We start from the raw sequence: 18,511 nt of genomic DNA on the forward strand, positions 1-18,511 counted from the left end.
AAGTCTCAGACTGAGATCAAATATTTAAATACCTGTATCTAACAAAGGTCTTGAAACAAAAATGTGAAAAGAACTTAAATAGGCATTTCATAAAGGAAAACCTCCAAATGCCAATAATCATATAAAAAGGTGATTAATAACAGTTATTAGGCAAATGCAAACTAAAACCCTATTAATATACCACTATACCTACTTTCTTCTTAATTAATTAATTTGCCTCCTAGAAGGCATTTGGCAAAGCCTGGAGACATCTTTGGTTGTTACAACTGGGAGAGGATGTTTAGCAGTGTGCCAGGGATATTTAGCAGTGTGCAAGGGATGTTTAGCAGTGTGTCAGTCTCCAGAACCAATAGAATACACACACACACACACACACACACACACACACACAATGGAGCAAGTATGAGTGTGGGTTGGAGGATTAGGGAAGGTTTATTTTAAGAAATTGCTTGAGAAGATTGTGGGGTCTAGTAAGTACCAAAAATTTGTAGGGCAGGTTGAAAACTCAGGCAAGGGTTAAAGTTGCAGTCTTGGGTCCAAAATTCATAGGCTGATAGGCTGGAAACTCATGCAATAATTTGTTACATTCTTGAGGCAGAACTCCTTCTCTCTTCAGTGATCAAAGCCAGGGATGTTGCCTATGAAGGTTAATTTCATGGGTCCCCCTGGCTAGACTATGGTGCCCAGTTATTTGGTCAAATACTGATGTGGATGTTGCTGTAGATGTCGTTAACTTTTATAATCTTCTGACTTAAACTTGATTAGTCTTGATAATAATGGTAAACCTTATTCAATCAGTTGAAGGCCTTAAGAGAAAAAACTGAGGTTCCTTGGAAGAGTCCTGCCTCAAGAATGTAACAGACTCCTACATGAGTTTGCAGCCTGTGAGCCTGTCTACAAATTTTGGACTCAAGACTGAAACTTCAACTCTTGCCTGAGTTTCCAAGCTGCCTTACAGATTTCTACATTTACCAGGCCCCACGATTTCATGAATTACTTAAAACAAACCTCCCCTAATCCCCCACCCTACACTCATACCAGTGTGTGTGTCTGTGTGTCTGTGTGAGTGTGTGTGTATTCTATTGGTTCTGGGGACTGACTAACACATTGACACAATGCTAAACATTCTACAATAAAGAACAGCTCTTCACAACAAAGAATTATAAAGACCAAAATATCAGTAGTGCTGAGGTTGAAAAACCCTATGATAGGCCAAATGAATTTTTTAAAAACTAACATGTATCGTATATACATGCAAAATAATAAAGAGAAACAAGGACATAGCCTTATTCAAATAATTGAGTATTTTTCATTTTAATAGATAATACATTTTACTTTTACAAATTTCATGTTGTTAGTTTTATTTTTAATATTAATCACATAAATGAAAGTATCTCAAAAAGCAAGACAGAGGCTGGGCACAGCGGCTCATGCCTGTAATTCCAGTACTTTGGGAGCCTGAGGTGGGCAAATCACCTGAAGTCAGGAGTTCGAGACCAGCCTGGCCAACATGGTGAAACCCCATCTCTACAAAAATACAAAAATTAGCTGGGCATGGTGGCATGCACCTGTAATCCCAGCTACTCAAGAGGCTAAGGCAGGAGAATCACTTGAACCCAGGAGGCAGAGGTTACAGTGAGCCAAAAGAGTGCCATTGCACTACAACCTGGGTGACAGAGCGAGACTCCATCTCAAAAAATAAAATAAAATAAAACAAAATAAAAGCAAGACAGAAAATCATGGTAGAGAAGTTTAAATTTCCCACAAGCTATGCAAATTATTTTTCTATTGTACTTTAAATACTATGGCCTGAATACCAGGAAAACTACTTACTTCTCAAAGCCTCCACATTTTCACCTTTCTTTCTGTATGTTTTCTGAATACTGCTAATTCTGAAATATAAAGTTTTATATTTTAAGTATTTAAAGCAATTTATAAGTATGTTTGTTTACATGTATATTTTTATCAAAGCTATATTTTATAAGAATAATAAAATAATAATAAAGTACTTTCCTACTAAAACAATGAACCAAATAAAGTTGATAATAACTATACAATTGATGCTTGAAAACACAGGTTAGGAGTGCCAATTCCCACACACAGTTGAAAATTCACATATAACATTTTTACTCCCCTAAAACTAATCTATTAATAGCCTACTATTGATAGGAAGTCTTGCAGATAACATAAACAGTTGTTTAGCATATATTTCACAGGTTTTACATGTTAAATACTGTATTTTTATAAAGTATACTAGAGGAAAGAAAATGTTAAGAACATTATAAGGAAAAAAATATATATATTTACAGTATTATACTGTATTTATCGATGCCATCAATTTACATCATCTATTTATAAGATTAACAAGATGCATACTCCATCCGAAATGACAGGCAACTGCACCCACAGACCTCAATCTATGGTAAATATCAAGCAATTCAAAGTTTTCTTATAATGTCATGACCTTTCTCTGCTTCTTGAGAGCACTTCTAGCATCACTAGTGGCAATTCCTATGGATCCCATGATGCTATTCAAGGCTTATGGTATTGCACTGAACATGATAAAAAACAAGCAAGAACCCTGAGACATTACTTTTCATCATGATATGCAATTTACTGGAGAGATGAACGGCTCACAAGGAGATAATTTGAGTCACATGGCATTTGAAGTATATACTTGGAGCATATAAGCTCACCATAACAGCAAAAGAAAGTGCTACAAAATTATTGCAGTGGTACAGTAATACTGTGGTTAATATTATGCAGCTATGATTTAATACTGCATCTTCACATTTGTTTACATTTCTCTCAACCGTGCATTGGCATATAATGTATGGTCTGTCAGTATTGTGTACATTAAGCTTTGATAAAGTATAACTTACTATAATCTGTGTATATTTTATGGTAGTAAATGTTAAAATAGACTAATATCTATAAATATGTTACGCATTCATGACATACTTAACTTATTTGTTTTTGGTATTTCTAGGCTAACAGTTCACCTGTGAGTTTTTTCAAATTGTTGCAAATCTCCAAAAAAATTTCCAATATATTTACTGAAAAAATTCCATGTATAAGTGAACTGGTGTAGTTCAAACTTGTTTTTCAGGGATCAACTATAAAATTATTTTAAAGAAGGTACAAGAGAAAAGCATAGTATTCCTTTCCATTGTAAGTGTCATTGATTCATTTTTCATGCCAACCCAGCTTCTAAAACTAAGTGAAGCATTTGATTTAAGCAATTTATGGATTGTTTTTTCATTTCTGATTATCAAACACTTGTTACATCAGTGAAGGGGGATATAAATCAGATGTCATTTCATGTCAGCACAAATTTCAAACCATTAACAAATGTGAAGTGATTTTCTTATTCTACCTTATTTTTTCATATTTTTTAAGGAAATGATTTGTTAATCAGTTAAAATTTACCCTTGAGAAAGCAGGCCACTGGCCAACGAATTACATCTTAAGTATTTTGACTCTCTCTGGAATTTTTATATTTTTCTTAAATTTAAAAAATATTATGCTTCACTTTTTTATTTCATTTTATTTCTTTTCTTTCACCTAATTTTATTTCTAAATGTGGTACTGACTGACCTAACAAGGAATAGTAATGAATTTCTTTGGTTCTTAAACATTAAAGTAATGAAATGTTCTAATTATGTCAAAAACCCTAAAAGTCTATGAAATTAACAGACGACAAATTAATATGCTATATAAGACAATGTAGCATGAATAAAATTATAGAGTTAATATTTATCATGTTTCCGTCTACATAATGGGAAAAGCTTTAAACATTAATTGTATAAACATCAGGTTTTATTACTTTTAACATTTTCCATTCAAACATAAAATTTCAGGGGACAGGTGTGGTGGCTCACGCCTGTAATCCCAGCACTTTGGGAGGCCAAGGCAGGTGGATCACTTGAGGCTAGGAATTCGAGACCAGTCTGGCCAACATGGTGAAACCCTGTCTCTACTAAAAATATAAAAATTAGCCAGGCATGGTGGCGCATGCCTGTAGACCCAACTACTTGAGAGGCTGAGGCACAAGAATTGTTTGAATCTGGGAGGCGGAGGTTACAGTGAGCCGAGATTGTGCCACTGTGCTCCAGGCTAGGCGATAGAGTGAGATTCCGTCTCAAAAAACAGAAATAAAGAAACATAAAATTTCAAACCTAGCACCAACTTTATTCTAAATGGTTGCAAAGAAAATAAGAAAAAGAGAAAAGTAGCCCTTATTAATGTTTTAAAATCCTGGTGTACGTACCAAATCTAAGATACCATACATACATATTTAAAGAACAGGATTTAAAATGTGGCAGATTCCATCAGCAGTTCTTACACATAAATTGACAAAGATTGAACCATACCTTATGGCTTCTTTTCCTACAAATTCTGAAGAAACAGGCTCAATAATTTCACTAAAACTAATATTCCCGTTAACATTGCCCTCTGACAACTCCTCATAATTTCTTTTGCTCTTTGACCAATATGAAGGCTTCAGAAAATATAAAGATGATCTCCGTAAACCAAATTCCCCTGAAAAAAAACATTTAAAAACTGAGTTATCATGATTAGTTTTTAAATCATAAAGGCAGCATTTGAAACATACGACAACCTGCATCTAAAGTTTAGGTACCATTCTGCAACATACATATATTTCCAAACATCATGTTGTACATAATAAATATATACCATTTTCATTTGTCATTAGAAAGTAATAAGTAAATAAAGTTTAGGAGTAAAGTATTAAATCAATATTGTATGAATCACAGTTTTATTGATAAATAATTCTAGTCCATAAATAGTTTCAGAATTGCTGAGTGGGATGTAAAAGTGAATAAAGCACATTTTCTATGCTAATGGAACTAAAACCTTTATGAGTACAAGCAGATGGCAAATGGCAAGAACACAACACAGGCTGAATGCATTGAACACTTGAATGGGCACCATCTTAAATGGTCTTTGAAAACAGGTAGTATCTAGAAAAGTGGATATGCTTCATGGAAAAGACTACAGAATTAGGGAGAGCAACAAAGCAACAGGATAGAAATATGAGACTTAGAAATGGTATACAGTGAGGCTAGGCATGGTGGCTCTCACCTATAATCCCAACACTTTGGAAGGCAGAGGCTGGCATATTGCTTGAGCCCAGGAGTTTGAGACCAGCCTGGGCAATATGGCAAAACCTTGTCTACAAAAAATACAAAAGATTAGTCAGATGTGGTGGTGCACACCTGTAGTCCCAGCTACTTGGGAGGCTGAGGCAAGGGGATCACTTGAGCCCAGAAGGCTGAGGCTGCAGTGAGCTGTGATCATATCACTGCACCCCAGCCTGGAAGACGCAGCAAGACCCTGTCTCAAAAAAGACACAGCAAGACCCTGTTTGAAAGAAAGAAAAGGAAAGAAAAGAAAAGAAAATAGTATACAGTGGTAACTGCCCACACAACATGTCCCATTTTCTCCCTTTTCCCCCTCAAAATACCTACACTCCTCAATGTTTTCAAATATCTACTCTTCTTCTAGATTGGCCACATTTCAAAGGGATCTGATGCCAAGTACAGAGGATTCCAATTGATTTTATCAGTACTTGGCATTCCTCTGGGAACTGTTACTGCTCCAGCAGCAAGCAAACAAAAACATAAAAGTAAGGAAAGGACACCCTACTCAACAAATGGTGCTGGGATAATTGGCAAGCCACATGTAGAAGAATGAAACTGGATCCTCATCTCTTACCCTATACAAAAATCAACTCAAGAGAGATCAAAGACTTAAATCTAAGACCTAAAACCATAAAAATTTGAGAAGATAACATCAGAAAAAACGGCAAAGGTTTCATGACCAAGAACCCCAAAAGCAAATGCAACAACAAAAAAAAGATAAATAGATGGGACTTAATTAAACCAAAAAGCTTCTCCATAGCAAAAGAAATGATTAGCAGTTAACAGACAACCCACAGAGTGGGAGAAAGATTTCATAATACATACATCTAATATCTAGAATCTATGAGTAACTCAAATCAGCAAGAACAAAACGAACAATCCCATCAAAAAGTAGGCTAAGGACAAGAATAGATAACTCTAAGAAAATATACAAATGGCCAACAAACATGAAAAAATGCTCAATATCACTAATCATCAGGGAAATGAAGATCAAAACCACAATGGGATACCACTTTACTCCTGCAAGAATGGCCATTATTGAAACATCAAAAAATGATAGATGTTGGCATGGATGTGGTGAAAAGGGAACACTTTTACGCTGTTGGTGGGAATGTAAACTAGTAAAATCACTATGGAAAACAGTGTGGAGATTCCTTAAAGAACTAAAAGTAAGTCTACCGATTGATCCAGCAATCCCACTCCTGGGCATCTACCCAGAGGAAAAGAAGTCATTATGTGAAAAATATACTTCCCCACACATGTTTATAACAGTATAATTCACAATTGCAAAAATACGGAACCAGCCTAAATGCCCATTCCAACAACTGGATAACGAAAATGTGATACACACACACACACACACACACACGCTATGGAATACTACTCATCCATAAAAAGGAACAAAATAATGCCATTTGCAGCAACCTGGATGGAAATGGAGACCATTATTCTAAGTTCTCGAGGATGCAAAGACACAGCAACAATACAATGGATTATGTGGGCTCAGGGAAAAGGTGGGAGGGGGTGAGGGATAAAAGACTACACACTGGGTACAGTGTACATTGCTAGGGTGATAGGTGCACCAACATCTCAGAAATTAACACCAAAGAACTTATTCATGTAATGAAACACCACCTGTTCCCCAAAAATCTATTAAAAAATAATAAAACTTCAAAAAAAGAGGGGTGAAGTGCTGAGACAGACTTGAGGTATGTAACTAGATGAGAGGTACTGCAATGGTCTAGACTAGTGATCCCCAGCCTTTTTGGCACTAGGGACCGGTTCTGTGATAGACAATTTTTCCACAGACAGGGGGCAAGGATAGTTTCAGGATGATTCAAATGCATTACATTTATTGTGGACTTTATTTCTATTATTATTACATTGCAATATATAATGAAATAATTATATAACTCACTATAATGTAGAATCAGTGGGAGCCCTGAGCTTGCTTTTCTGCAACTAGGTGGTCCCATCTGGGGGTGATGGGAGATAGTGATAGATCACCAGATATTAGATTATCATAAGAAGCATGCAACCTAGATCCTTCACACGCGCAGTTCTCAACAAGGTTCACACTCCTATGAGAACCGAATGGTGCCACTGATCTGACAGGAGGCAGAGCTCAGGTGGTAATGCGAGCGACGAAGAGCAGCTGTGAATACAGAGGAAGCTTCACTCACTTGCCTCCTGCTGTGCAGCCCAGTTCCTCACAGGCAACTAGTAAGGTCTGTGTCCCTAGTCTAGACTAGTATTATACAATACAACTTTCATAATGGTCAAAATGTTCTACAGAACACCTAGATTGCACCATGCAATTTAGTAACTAACAGCCATATATGGCTACTGAGCACTTGGAGTGTGGCTTGTGCTGCTGAAAAAAAGTTAATTGATTTAATTGTAATCAATTTAAATTTTAAAAGCTACACGTGGCTAGTAGTTACTATATAAGACCATACAGGTGAAGAATACAGACACAGGTAATGAGGAAAACAAGGGGAAAAGGTAAGATGCTCGATACTTAATATTACTATTGAATCTCTAGGAGTTTGCTATATTGGCTATAGATACGGACAGGAGATAAAGAAAATGGTAGGAGTTACAAGATCACTTCATAGTTTTAGACCTTAGAGGGTAAAATAAAATATTTCAATTAAAAGACTGATATAAAGAAGGACCAAGTTAAGATCAACTGGAGACTTAAGGCTTTCAAAACAAACTGCTCTCTTTTTACACAATCTCTTTATGTTCACTAGTGGCTATAGCCTAAGGTACAAAATATACTTATTTAAAGTCAAATTAAAAGATTTAACAATGAGTATGACTTAGGGTAGCCTGGCTAGGAAAAAAATCTTAAAATGAAGCTGTACCTACGTGGGCAGAAAAGCCTAAACATCTTTAAAGTAAAATTCAAAAACCATCTGCATACCTGGAATGACTTGATCAAGATAGACAGCCAAGAGGACATAGAATATACTATTAAGTGTGAGCATGATAATTGTAATAATTAGAGGATATGGGCCCGCAGTCAAATTTGAAAATAAAGCACCTTCATTAAAATCTTCTAAATGCATGACCTGAAAAATAGAAACACTAACTTTATTACATAAAAATGACAAAAAGAAGCAAAAGCTAATACTACTTAGAGTTATTTAGCATATCCAGAGTGACAGTAACCAACTGGGCCTTTTAATAGATTAAATAGTTTACCAAATTAATAATATAAATTTATAAGGAAAACAATAAAGACTTTACAAAAATACAAGTTTATCAAACCAATTCCTTTCAATCATGTTTTTAATGCTGTGCTTCTTTAACTAGGATATATTCACTCTAGGGTATTTAATTATAATGTAATTACTAACAAATGAAATAAAAATAAACTGCAATATTAATAATAACAAATGCAAACAAAAGGGTTATGATCCATATGGAAGCCAAACAAATTAAATATTAGAGAATAAAATTATGGTTAGCATCTTTAATATTAGAGAATAAAATTATGGTTAGTGAAAAGAAAGCAAATATTTTGATTAATTAACACAATTATTAAAGCATTCATAGTAGATATTTGTGAGAGCATGGAAAGAGAAATGTACTGGAGGTTGAAGCCTCATTTAGGTCCTAGCCCTGCCATTAAGTGAATACGCTTTAATTATACTATTCTAGGCTTCAGGTCCCTCACCTATAAAATGAAGAAGATAAATTCAATGACACTGAAAGGCCGTCCCACTCACAACACAAACCTACGAATCTATAATTCTGTGTTCCTAGAGAACGTGGACTCGGGGACTCAATGAACTCTCAAAATGTATAACAATCACTCTTAGGTCTCAAACAAGTAAAATGATTAACTCAATATTTAATTATATCTCATAAATCAGAATTTCTATCCAACCAACATGAGTAATTTCTTATATTTAGTAATTATATTTTTTATTTGTATATTATCCAAATTTATGTTCCACTATAAAGCCGTTTCTTATAAGCCTTCTTCCATTTAGAACCTGACTACCTCTGTAAGGACTAATAAAAATAATATTTATAAGTCTGAATGTTATTTAGAATGACAATTCCTGAAGCCTAGGCCAACAAAATCCACCAGACCTACTTATTCCACCACTACACTCACAGTACATTTGTTCTGCTCCACACACAATTTTCTCCCACACATTCTTCTGAGATAAATGTACAAATGATAGCAATATAACCAGGCCACAGGCAATAAGAACTACTTGACATTTAAACACGTTACTATCAAACTGAGTTTCTGCAATGAAATAAATTACTGAGATACACTGAAGTGAAAAGTGAAAAATTTATAAACAGAACATTTAACTAAAAACTTAAAATTGGACAAACATAAAGAAAACTAGATGTAAAATATACTCTAGAAATCATTTTTTTCTCATGCTAAGATTTTAAAATAATTTTTTGGTAAATCAAAGATAGTATTCATGTGAGTATAAGAAGCTACATAAAACAGAAAGAAAATATTTAGTGAACGCAAGATTAATATATTACCTACCTGTGCGACACCAATCACAAAAGTACAGTGACAGAAAGGACTGAAAAGCCACACTAACGATTTGGGAAAACTTTCTATGAGGATTATCATAAGGCCAATAAATCCAAAAGCCACAGTGATAAAAAATTCAACTATTCCCACATGTTTTGATTTTTTAAAAAGAGGTGTCAGCATTAAAGCAAAAAATACCTATAAAATACAAATATTAAGGTTAGTGCAATGTTCATATACACTGGTATGAAAACAAAATTAAAGTTTGCTTCTGAAAGAACAAGCTATTTTCATGAAAAATACATTCATTAAAATACAACCATAATTTCTAAATGCTGTGGTAAGATATTTTATTTTCATACAAATAGTGATATACCTCTTAAAAATTTAAACTAACAAATATTTTTGTGTTTGTTTTTTGTTTTTGTTTTTGAGACAGCGTCTTGCTCTGTCACCCTAGCTGAAGTTCAGTGGTGCGATCTTGGCTCACTGCAACCTCTACCTCCTGGGTTCAGGTGATCCTCCCACCTCAGCCTCCTGTGTAGCTGGGATTACAGATGTGGGGCACCATGTCCAGCATTTTAGTATTTTTCTTGTAGAGACAGGGTTTCACCATGTTGCCCAAGCTGGTCTCAAACTCCTTGCCTCAAGCAATCCTCCTGCCCTGGCCTCCCAAAGTGCTGGGATTACAGGTGTGAGCCACGACACCTGGCCTTAAATTAACAAATATTAAAGATTGTATTTTTATCTGTATCTTAGGTAAATATGACCACCTCTACATTATAGAAACCATAAATAGCCATGTGTTTCTGCAATAAGCTGCATAAAATATGTGAACAAAATAAATCAACAAAAACTTTAAGTACAAGACCCATCTTTTAAACTTAATTTATTCATAAGATAAAAAGTTTAAAAAGAAGAAAAAAAAAAAAAAAAACAGGTGGCCTGCTGCAGTGGCTCACTCATGTAATTCCAGCACTTTCGGAGGCCAAGGCAAGTGGATCACTTGAGCCCAGAGTTCAAGACCAAACTTGGACACATAGGAATACTTCAACTCTACAAATTTAAAAAATAATAATACAAAAATTAGCCAGGTGTGGTGGCACACAACTGTAGTCCCAGCTACTCAGGAAGCTGAGGTTGAAGGATTGCTTGACCTTGGGAGGTCAAGGCTGCCATGAGCCATGAGGGTGCCACTGCACTGCAGCCTGGGCCACAGAGCAAGACCCTGTCTCAAAAAAGTAAAATTAAACATAAAAAAAAAACAAAACAAAAAAACAGGCAATTACATATGGAAGTATGTTAATTATCTGCAATGTATCATTTTAAAGAGCAGAAATGATAGCCAAAAATTTAACAACTGATACAGGGTTGGCACATAAACCAATCAGAATGGAAGATGGAACCACTTAAAACAAAGGCTGGTTGTTAAAACCCATCATTCAGCCAATATACCAAATGAATATCAAGACTGCTAAAGAGTTACATTTGCAAAGACATATCTTTAAAAACCATCATCCTGGAGCATAAATTAACTTGAAAGAGTAAGGATTTCATGAAGATTAACAAAAGTAGTCCAACACTCAACAGTCTTAATTATATACATCATTATATAAAGACAACAACAGATAGACTCAGAGGAGTTGTATATGAAATACATTATATGACAAAAGCTAAATCTAAACCTAACACTATTTTGTAACATTCCTAAAAATACAGGGATACAGCGATGCTACATCATTTATTTATTAAGTCACTTATCAATCACTTAGTAAAATCTGTCTTTCATGGCAAATTGACTATAAGTAAACTGAAGAAAAAGACTTTGCTATATTATCAAACATTTTGACAGCTCTTTATTCCTATCACAAGTTAAAATACTTACAGATGATAATCCATAAAGGAAAAAAAGCAGAAATATCACAATGCTGCTACTTTGAGGAAATAACAAAGAAGCTGTTGCAATGACTGCCATAAGAAGGGACATAAGAAAAATTAAACTTGTATATAGAAGAACCCAGGAAAGCCTAAAATGAGAATACAGATATATTTATGGTCAAATGCATAGGCTTAGACAGTTAAAAAATCATTTTAAACAAAATTTTAGATTTTAGTCATTTTATTCTTAAAATTAAGTCACTTCATTTCTGTGTATGCTTATGTATTGAAAATTAATAGTCATAAGTAATTTAAAATATAGTATTGGTTAAGTGATAGGTAAAAGTGTAATCTGGTAAAAAAGAAAAATGCTATCTTCCAGAGATAAAAAAAAAAGCTTTCAAAATGCATAGTAATTCATAATTAATTTAAATCTAATATTCTCAAAAGTTCAATAGCACAGAACGTCTCTGATTTTCTTAAAATGTAAGAGTTTAGCAAGTCAAGATAACAATTTTCTTTATGGCATGTGCTACAATTAAACCTCTGATGGCTTCTGTAACTATAAACAATAAAGGCTACCTTAACTCACTAATCAATCACATAATTACTACAATTACACAATGTGAAATAAACAAGATCAGTAATGAATTCACTATTTTTACTCAAGACTTCTTTACAAATCAGAGCTCAATGGAACTGCTGCGGTATTAAGTTTTATTTCACACATTTTTTCAAGTTAGCTCAGGATTTGATGATGTCATAAAATCACTGAGCGAAGGCTAAAACGGTAGCGAAATTATCAAAATTGAATCCATCATTTTACTGAGGCAAAACTAAGACCCTGAGAGAATGATTTGCCTAAATTCTTCCAGCTACCGGTTCTCCATAAAATACTTTAATAACCCATAAATGTTAAAACCCAATCCATTGGCCAGGCACAGTGGCTCATGCCTATAATCCCAGCACTTTGGGAGGCCAAGGTGAGAGGATCACTTCAGGCCAAGACTTTGAGACCAGCCTGCATAACATGGCAAGACCCCTGTCCCTACAAAAAATTTAAAAATTACTTGGGCATGGCAGCATGCACCTGTAGTCCCAATTACTTGTCAGACTGAGGTGGGAGAATCTCTTGAGCCTGGGAGTTTGAGGCCACAGTGACCCATGATCATGCTACTGTAATCCAGCCTAGGTGACAGGGCAAGATCCTGTCTCAAAAAAAAAAAAAAAAAAAAAAAAAAATCCAAAACCAATAATTTCTAAAATAACAAATGAAAGAAAAACAAGCAAAGGACATATGTTACATACAATAATCCCATTACGTAAAGTGTGTAATTGTTATATTGTAATTGTTATAATTTAAAAAGTGAAGTGAGTGTAAAAAAGTAAAAAGTGTAAAAAAGTAAAAAAAAAAAAAAGTAAAGTGTAAAAAAAGTGTATAATTAATTGTTATATTGTAATTGTTATATAACCTTTCCCCCCAGAACGAACTTCACTACATAGTGAAAAGAGTAAGGAAACTACACTTAGAATTATTTATAAAAATGCAAGCCTTTGTAAAATTATCACTGTATAAAAATGCTGATAGATTAAAGGTCACTAGTGAAAACATGTTTTTCTCATTTCTTTCTCTAACATTACTTCCATATTCATCTTAATTCACCCAAGTAACTAAAACTTTTGAGGGAAAAAAGTCCATATACCACATACACAGACTTGAATCACTGTAACTAAATGTTTAATATTATATATATGCTATATTATGGAAGAACTGTAACAGGCAATTATTAATTTCTAATGTTTCAAGATTTCACATTTCCTGAACTCTGAAATACACAGAAATATATATGAGTATATTGAAATACTCTGAAATATACACGAGTGTGCCCATGATTCAAACAAAATGTGAAATAAAATTTAAACACATATTGTCAACATAAGCTTTTGACATTCTTCATCCCTTATGTTAAATGAAGCCAATTAGTTGTTGAAACTTGTTGACTAATCTCAAATTCCAAGACTAAGGCGATCATTGTAAGAAAATAGGATAAGCACTTCATCAACTTAGGTAAACATCAAAATTACAATTTTGAAAATCTGTATATTTAATACAATTTTTAATTACATTAAGTAATAAATTTTTAATAACATACCAAAAGGCAGTGTCATGAAGTCCCATTATCTTTAAAAATTCTTTTATTTTTTTTTCTTTTTCTGCTACGATATGAATTGCCAAAAAGTATCCAAAAGGTGAAAATGCTATAACTAGGTATATTAAAATTACTCCTCGGGGAAAGGTATCTATTTCTATAACAGCAGTTTCTCCCATAATAACAGCTTTAGTTGACTCCAGCTCCTTCCAAAGAGAAACATTGGTCTTCAACTATAATTAGAAAATGTAAATACATTAAATTAATTTAGTTATGATAGTAGCCCCTAGTAAAATGGGACAGCTGTATCCCTAAATTTGGTCAATAACCTAGTACAAATACAATCCTCAAAAAGTTACATACCTGAAATAAAGTGAGTGACCCCAATATCATAATTCAGAGTAGAATATTGCTTTCAATTTATTCTAAAAGTATACCACAAAGTTTAAAGTTTAAAGTTGGTAAGTGTATAAATTTTGATTAAATAATTTGTCAAATAAAATAAAATTGCACAATTACCATCTTAAGCAGACAATTAATTATATGTATCTTAGGAAAAATATACATCTTCAAAATTTAGGAATTTAGGAGTGATTATTAGTGCCATCATTCTTATGATTGTTTAACATGCCCTTCTATTGCTTTAAAGTCTATATATGCTGCACATATAGCACAAATAATAAAACTATTTATGCCACATAATACTTCTAACATTCCAGTTAATGTCTAAATTGAAATCTGTCCTGCCTATTCATCCAGTGTGGTCTGGGCTGTGGATGGCTAAAAACTTTGGCCAAAACACAAATAGGTGATACAACAACATAAATGTAATAGATCTGTATTTCACTATCTTTACCTTAAATTCCTGTATTATTGAATTTGTGCAACATTACATGTCCCTAATATGTTTAGACTATACTGCAAAAGTTTACAAGACAATTCTACATAAATCATCTCATTTGGTTCTTATGACAATGCTGTCAAGTAAAGTATTATTATTATAGTCATTTTACTACATAGCAGTGTAACAACAAAGATAAGACTCCTGTTCAGATTTTGATTCCAGTTCTATCATTATTTATACATACTTTAAACATATAGTTTAGTAGAGAAGATGGTTGATATAGATTTTGACTTTACAATATTTTGTAGCACAGTAAATTTTGTAGTATAGTAAGTTCAATTAGAAAGAGCAAATGGAAAAAAAAAAAAAAAGCCACAGATCCATACAGAACATGGAAGAATGAAATACGGTTAATTTGAATAGTTTGAATTCTAAGGTAACTTCGTCTACTGCTATCCAGCCCAGACACAAAAGTAAGATTTTTAAAATTAACTTCATGGCTAGTTTTTCTGCTAAAATATGAAACACAACAAAAAGTACCAAATCAGAAAATATGACTTCTTTTTTATCTTTTATCTTAAAGGAGTTGTAGTAAGTTACATATTTTGTACATTTGACAGTAGTCAAACCAAATACTACTGTAAAGAATTAGGAAATACTTATTTTAAAATGGTGTCGTTTTTGTATTTCTTCCTTTATCATATTTACCTGTATAATGGCAGCATCTATGGATGCTTGTAAAACTGTGAAACCTGAGGACCAGTACTGAGCAGCCTCACATGATTTTGAACAGCCAGCTATGGGGGGAAGAATATGAGATCTAAGATTCTGTACAACATGCAAGTGCATTGTTTTAAAGATATTATATGGAGAGTTACCAAAATAATATAATCAATCAATCTCTACAGGACCAAAGAAATAAGCTACTGACTTTCCCACTTTCAAAGGTAAATAATACCTATAAGATTTCTGATCATTTACTTGAAATTTTGAAATAAAAGTTACATGTGTTAGAATACTAAATAGTGAATGAATAAAAACGTAAAGAAAGAAATTAATTGTAGTTATTTAAAACAAGTTACTTTTTTGTTTTAAAGTAAATTATTCTACATGACTTAGCTCCAAAGCACTTCCAGAAGCAAGGAAAAGTCAAAGTTAAGCAAACAGGAAAAAAGAATTTTCAGAAGGGCTTTTTGAAATAAAGTCACAAATTCAGTATTTAGCATAGTGACTTTAACATTGCTCAATATATGTTTGTGGTTGATAATATTTCTTCATAGGTTTAAACAACCAAAGGTTGTTTCCCATGTTTCAAATATAAAACTAAGAAAGTTCACTAGTAGAAGACCTTAAGATTTTAAAGATTTGTACATAACAAAGATTTTAAAATATTTTTACATCAGTAAAAACAATCACATGAAACCTAGAGATTTAGAAAGTCATATAACCCAAAATGCAATTTTGCTTTATGCTATTGTTTTTAATATATATGTGTATTAAATCAAAATGGATATTATATAAAAATTTTATGTGTAGAAGTAGATAGGTATTTATAAATAAATATTTTTATGCTATACTTCTCAGTTTTCCTATTGGAACAAGTAAGAATAGTTGAAAATGCCAATATTGAAATATATAAAATTTCGACTATGAACTGCAAGCAGCAAAGATATGAATTTAATTGATCTTCAATGATTATATAGGGCTATTTACCTCTTGAATCCATATAAATAGAAGATACTGGAATCATATCAGGAAAAAAACGAAGTTCATAGGACATGGAGTCTTTGAAAACCACACCTACAAAGTTGCTGTGCTTAGAAAGACTGGATGTTAACATTTCTTTTTCATTTGTATATTCTTCAGTAATTATAACTGCAAGATATCATAACAATATAGTTAGCTCACAAATTAAAATACCATAATACAGTAGATCAAGTTTACAATTATTTTGATGAATGGAATATTTTATAAACACTTTTGCTATGTTTGCTTCTTTAAAAATGAAGACAGGCCAGGCACAGCGGCTCAACCTGTAATCCCAACATTTTGGGAGACCAAGACGGGAGGACTGCTTGAGCTCAGAAGTTGAAATTCAACCTGGGCAACATTGTGAGCTTCTATCTCTCCAAAAAATAAAAAAATTAGCCAGGTGTAGTGATGTGCGCCTGTACTTCCAGCGCTACTTGGGAGGCGGAGGTGGCAGGATCATTTGAGCTGGGAGGTCAAGGCTGCATAGTGAGCCATAATTGAGCAACTGCACTCCAGTTTAGGCAACAGAGTGAGACCATGTCTCAAAAAAAAAACATCGGGGCTGGGCGCGGTGGCTCACACCTGTAATCCCAGCACTTTGAGAGGCCAAGGCAGGTGGATCATGAGGTCAGGAGTTCGAGACTAGCCCAGCCAAGATGGTGAAACCCCGTCTCTACTACAAATACAAAAGAAAAAAAAGACAATTCTTCCAACAAAACAATAATAAATAATAAAATGGTACAAAGATGCAGACACTACTCAGCTGTCATTTGATTACAGAAATGTGTCAGTGTTATGTTATAAACATATGAAATATAGTATAAAACAATATGCAGAACTCATATTTCTGAAAGAAATTGCTGTTTCTCAAAACCTTAATGAATTATACTAATTTCAGGCAGCAATGAAATTATAAAAATTATTAGTAATGCAGTGCATTTATCTATCTTGAAGTAAAACTAAAAAATAACTTCGTTATTTTATTTTATTTTTTTTTAGAGACAGGGCCTTGTTCTGTTGTCCAGGCTGTAGTACATGGGATCTTGCACTCCAACTTCAGGGGTCAAGAGATCCTCCCACCTCAGCCTCTGGAGTAGAGCTGGGTCTATAGACACTCATCACCATTCCTGGCTAATTTTTTGTTTTTAAATTTTGTAGAAATGAGGTGTCACTATGTTGCCCAAGCTGGTTTTGAACTCCTGGCCTCAAGTGATCCTCCCACCTCAGCCTCCTGACTAGCTGGGATTAAAGGCATGAGCCACGACACCTGTACAAAAATAACTTTTTAGTAAATATATGAATCGTTTATTTTTAAATATTTCTTATAAAGAAAATTCCACAATCCTCAGAAACCAAACAGGCATTTTAGTAACTACGAAACAACTCCTCCTTAAATAAAAATTGTCATTCAAATCCAATATTGCTTGTTCCTTTCTTAGGAGATAAGTGGAAGAAATACTGTAATCACTCTTTCTCATCAGATAGGACTAATTTTTAAATATTTTCTTGTAAGTTTTGTTTACGAGCAACTAATTTTCACTACAGAAGCTTCAAATATGTGGTGAAATGGAAATAATATAGAATTAGTACTTAACTTCTTCATTTATTAACTGTGTGAGCACAGATAGGCGATTTAAACCCTCAGACTTTAGTGTCCTCATCTACAATGCCTAGCTGATGACACTGGGTTGTTGTGAAGAACAAGTGAAGTAACAAACATCAAAATGCTTTGTAGGCTGGATGTGGTGCTTCACACCTATAATACTAGTACTTTGGAAGGTGGAGGCAGGTAGATTGCTTGAGTCCAGGAGTACGAGACCAGCCTGGGTAGCATGGCGAAACCCTGTCTCTATAAAAAATACAAAAATTATCCAGGCGTGGTGGTGTGCACCTGTAGTCCCAGCTACTCAGGAGGCCGAAGCAGGAGTATCATTTGACCCCAGGAGGCAGAGGCTGCAGTGAGCTGAGATCATGGCACTGCACACCAGCTTGACAGTGAGATCCTATCTCAAAAAAAAGAAGAAAAAGAAGAAAAAAATGCTTTGTAAAGTATTACTTAAATGTTAATTAATAGATTTTCCAGGCCTTTTAAGAGGGACAGAGAATTCCAGGATTTACATAAATAAACAGGGTGTTAGTTCAACATCCGGCCAGTCATGCTATGTATGTACACATAACCCATTTTCAGATAGTTCTGTTGTTA

General features: G+C 33.8%; 1 protein-coding gene across 2 annotated transcripts in view; it reads right to left on the bottom strand.

Moving 5' to 3' along the window:
• ABCA5 (ATP binding cassette subfamily A member 5) overlaps nt 1-18,511 on the bottom strand; it is a 78,566-nt gene that overhangs the window by 44,198 nt on the left and 15,857 nt on the right. For both annotated transcript variants that reach the window (XM_023211951.1, XM_023211950.1), the window contains exons 4-11: nt 16,270-16,431; nt 15,265-15,353; nt 13,716-13,945; nt 11,570-11,711; nt 9,694-9,882; nt 8,095-8,242; nt 4,374-4,542; nt 1,834-1,892 (exon numbers count right to left, since the gene is read on the bottom strand). In XM_023211951.1, the coding sequence (XP_023067719.1) occupies nt 1,834-1,892; nt 4,374-4,542; nt 8,095-8,242; nt 9,694-9,882; nt 11,570-11,711; nt 13,716-13,945; nt 15,265-15,353; nt 16,270-16,431 (1,188 nt within the window). The remainder of the gene's footprint in view (nt 1-1,833; nt 1,893-4,373; nt 4,543-8,094; nt 8,243-9,693; nt 9,883-11,569; nt 11,712-13,715; nt 13,946-15,264; nt 15,354-16,269; nt 16,432-18,511) is intronic.

This window comes from Piliocolobus tephrosceles, chromosome 16 (genome assembly GCF_002776525.5).
Source record: "Piliocolobus tephrosceles isolate RC106 chromosome 16, ASM277652v3, whole genome shotgun sequence".
NCBI classification, from domain to species: Eukaryota; Metazoa; Chordata; class Mammalia; order Primates; family Cercopithecidae; genus Piliocolobus; species Piliocolobus tephrosceles.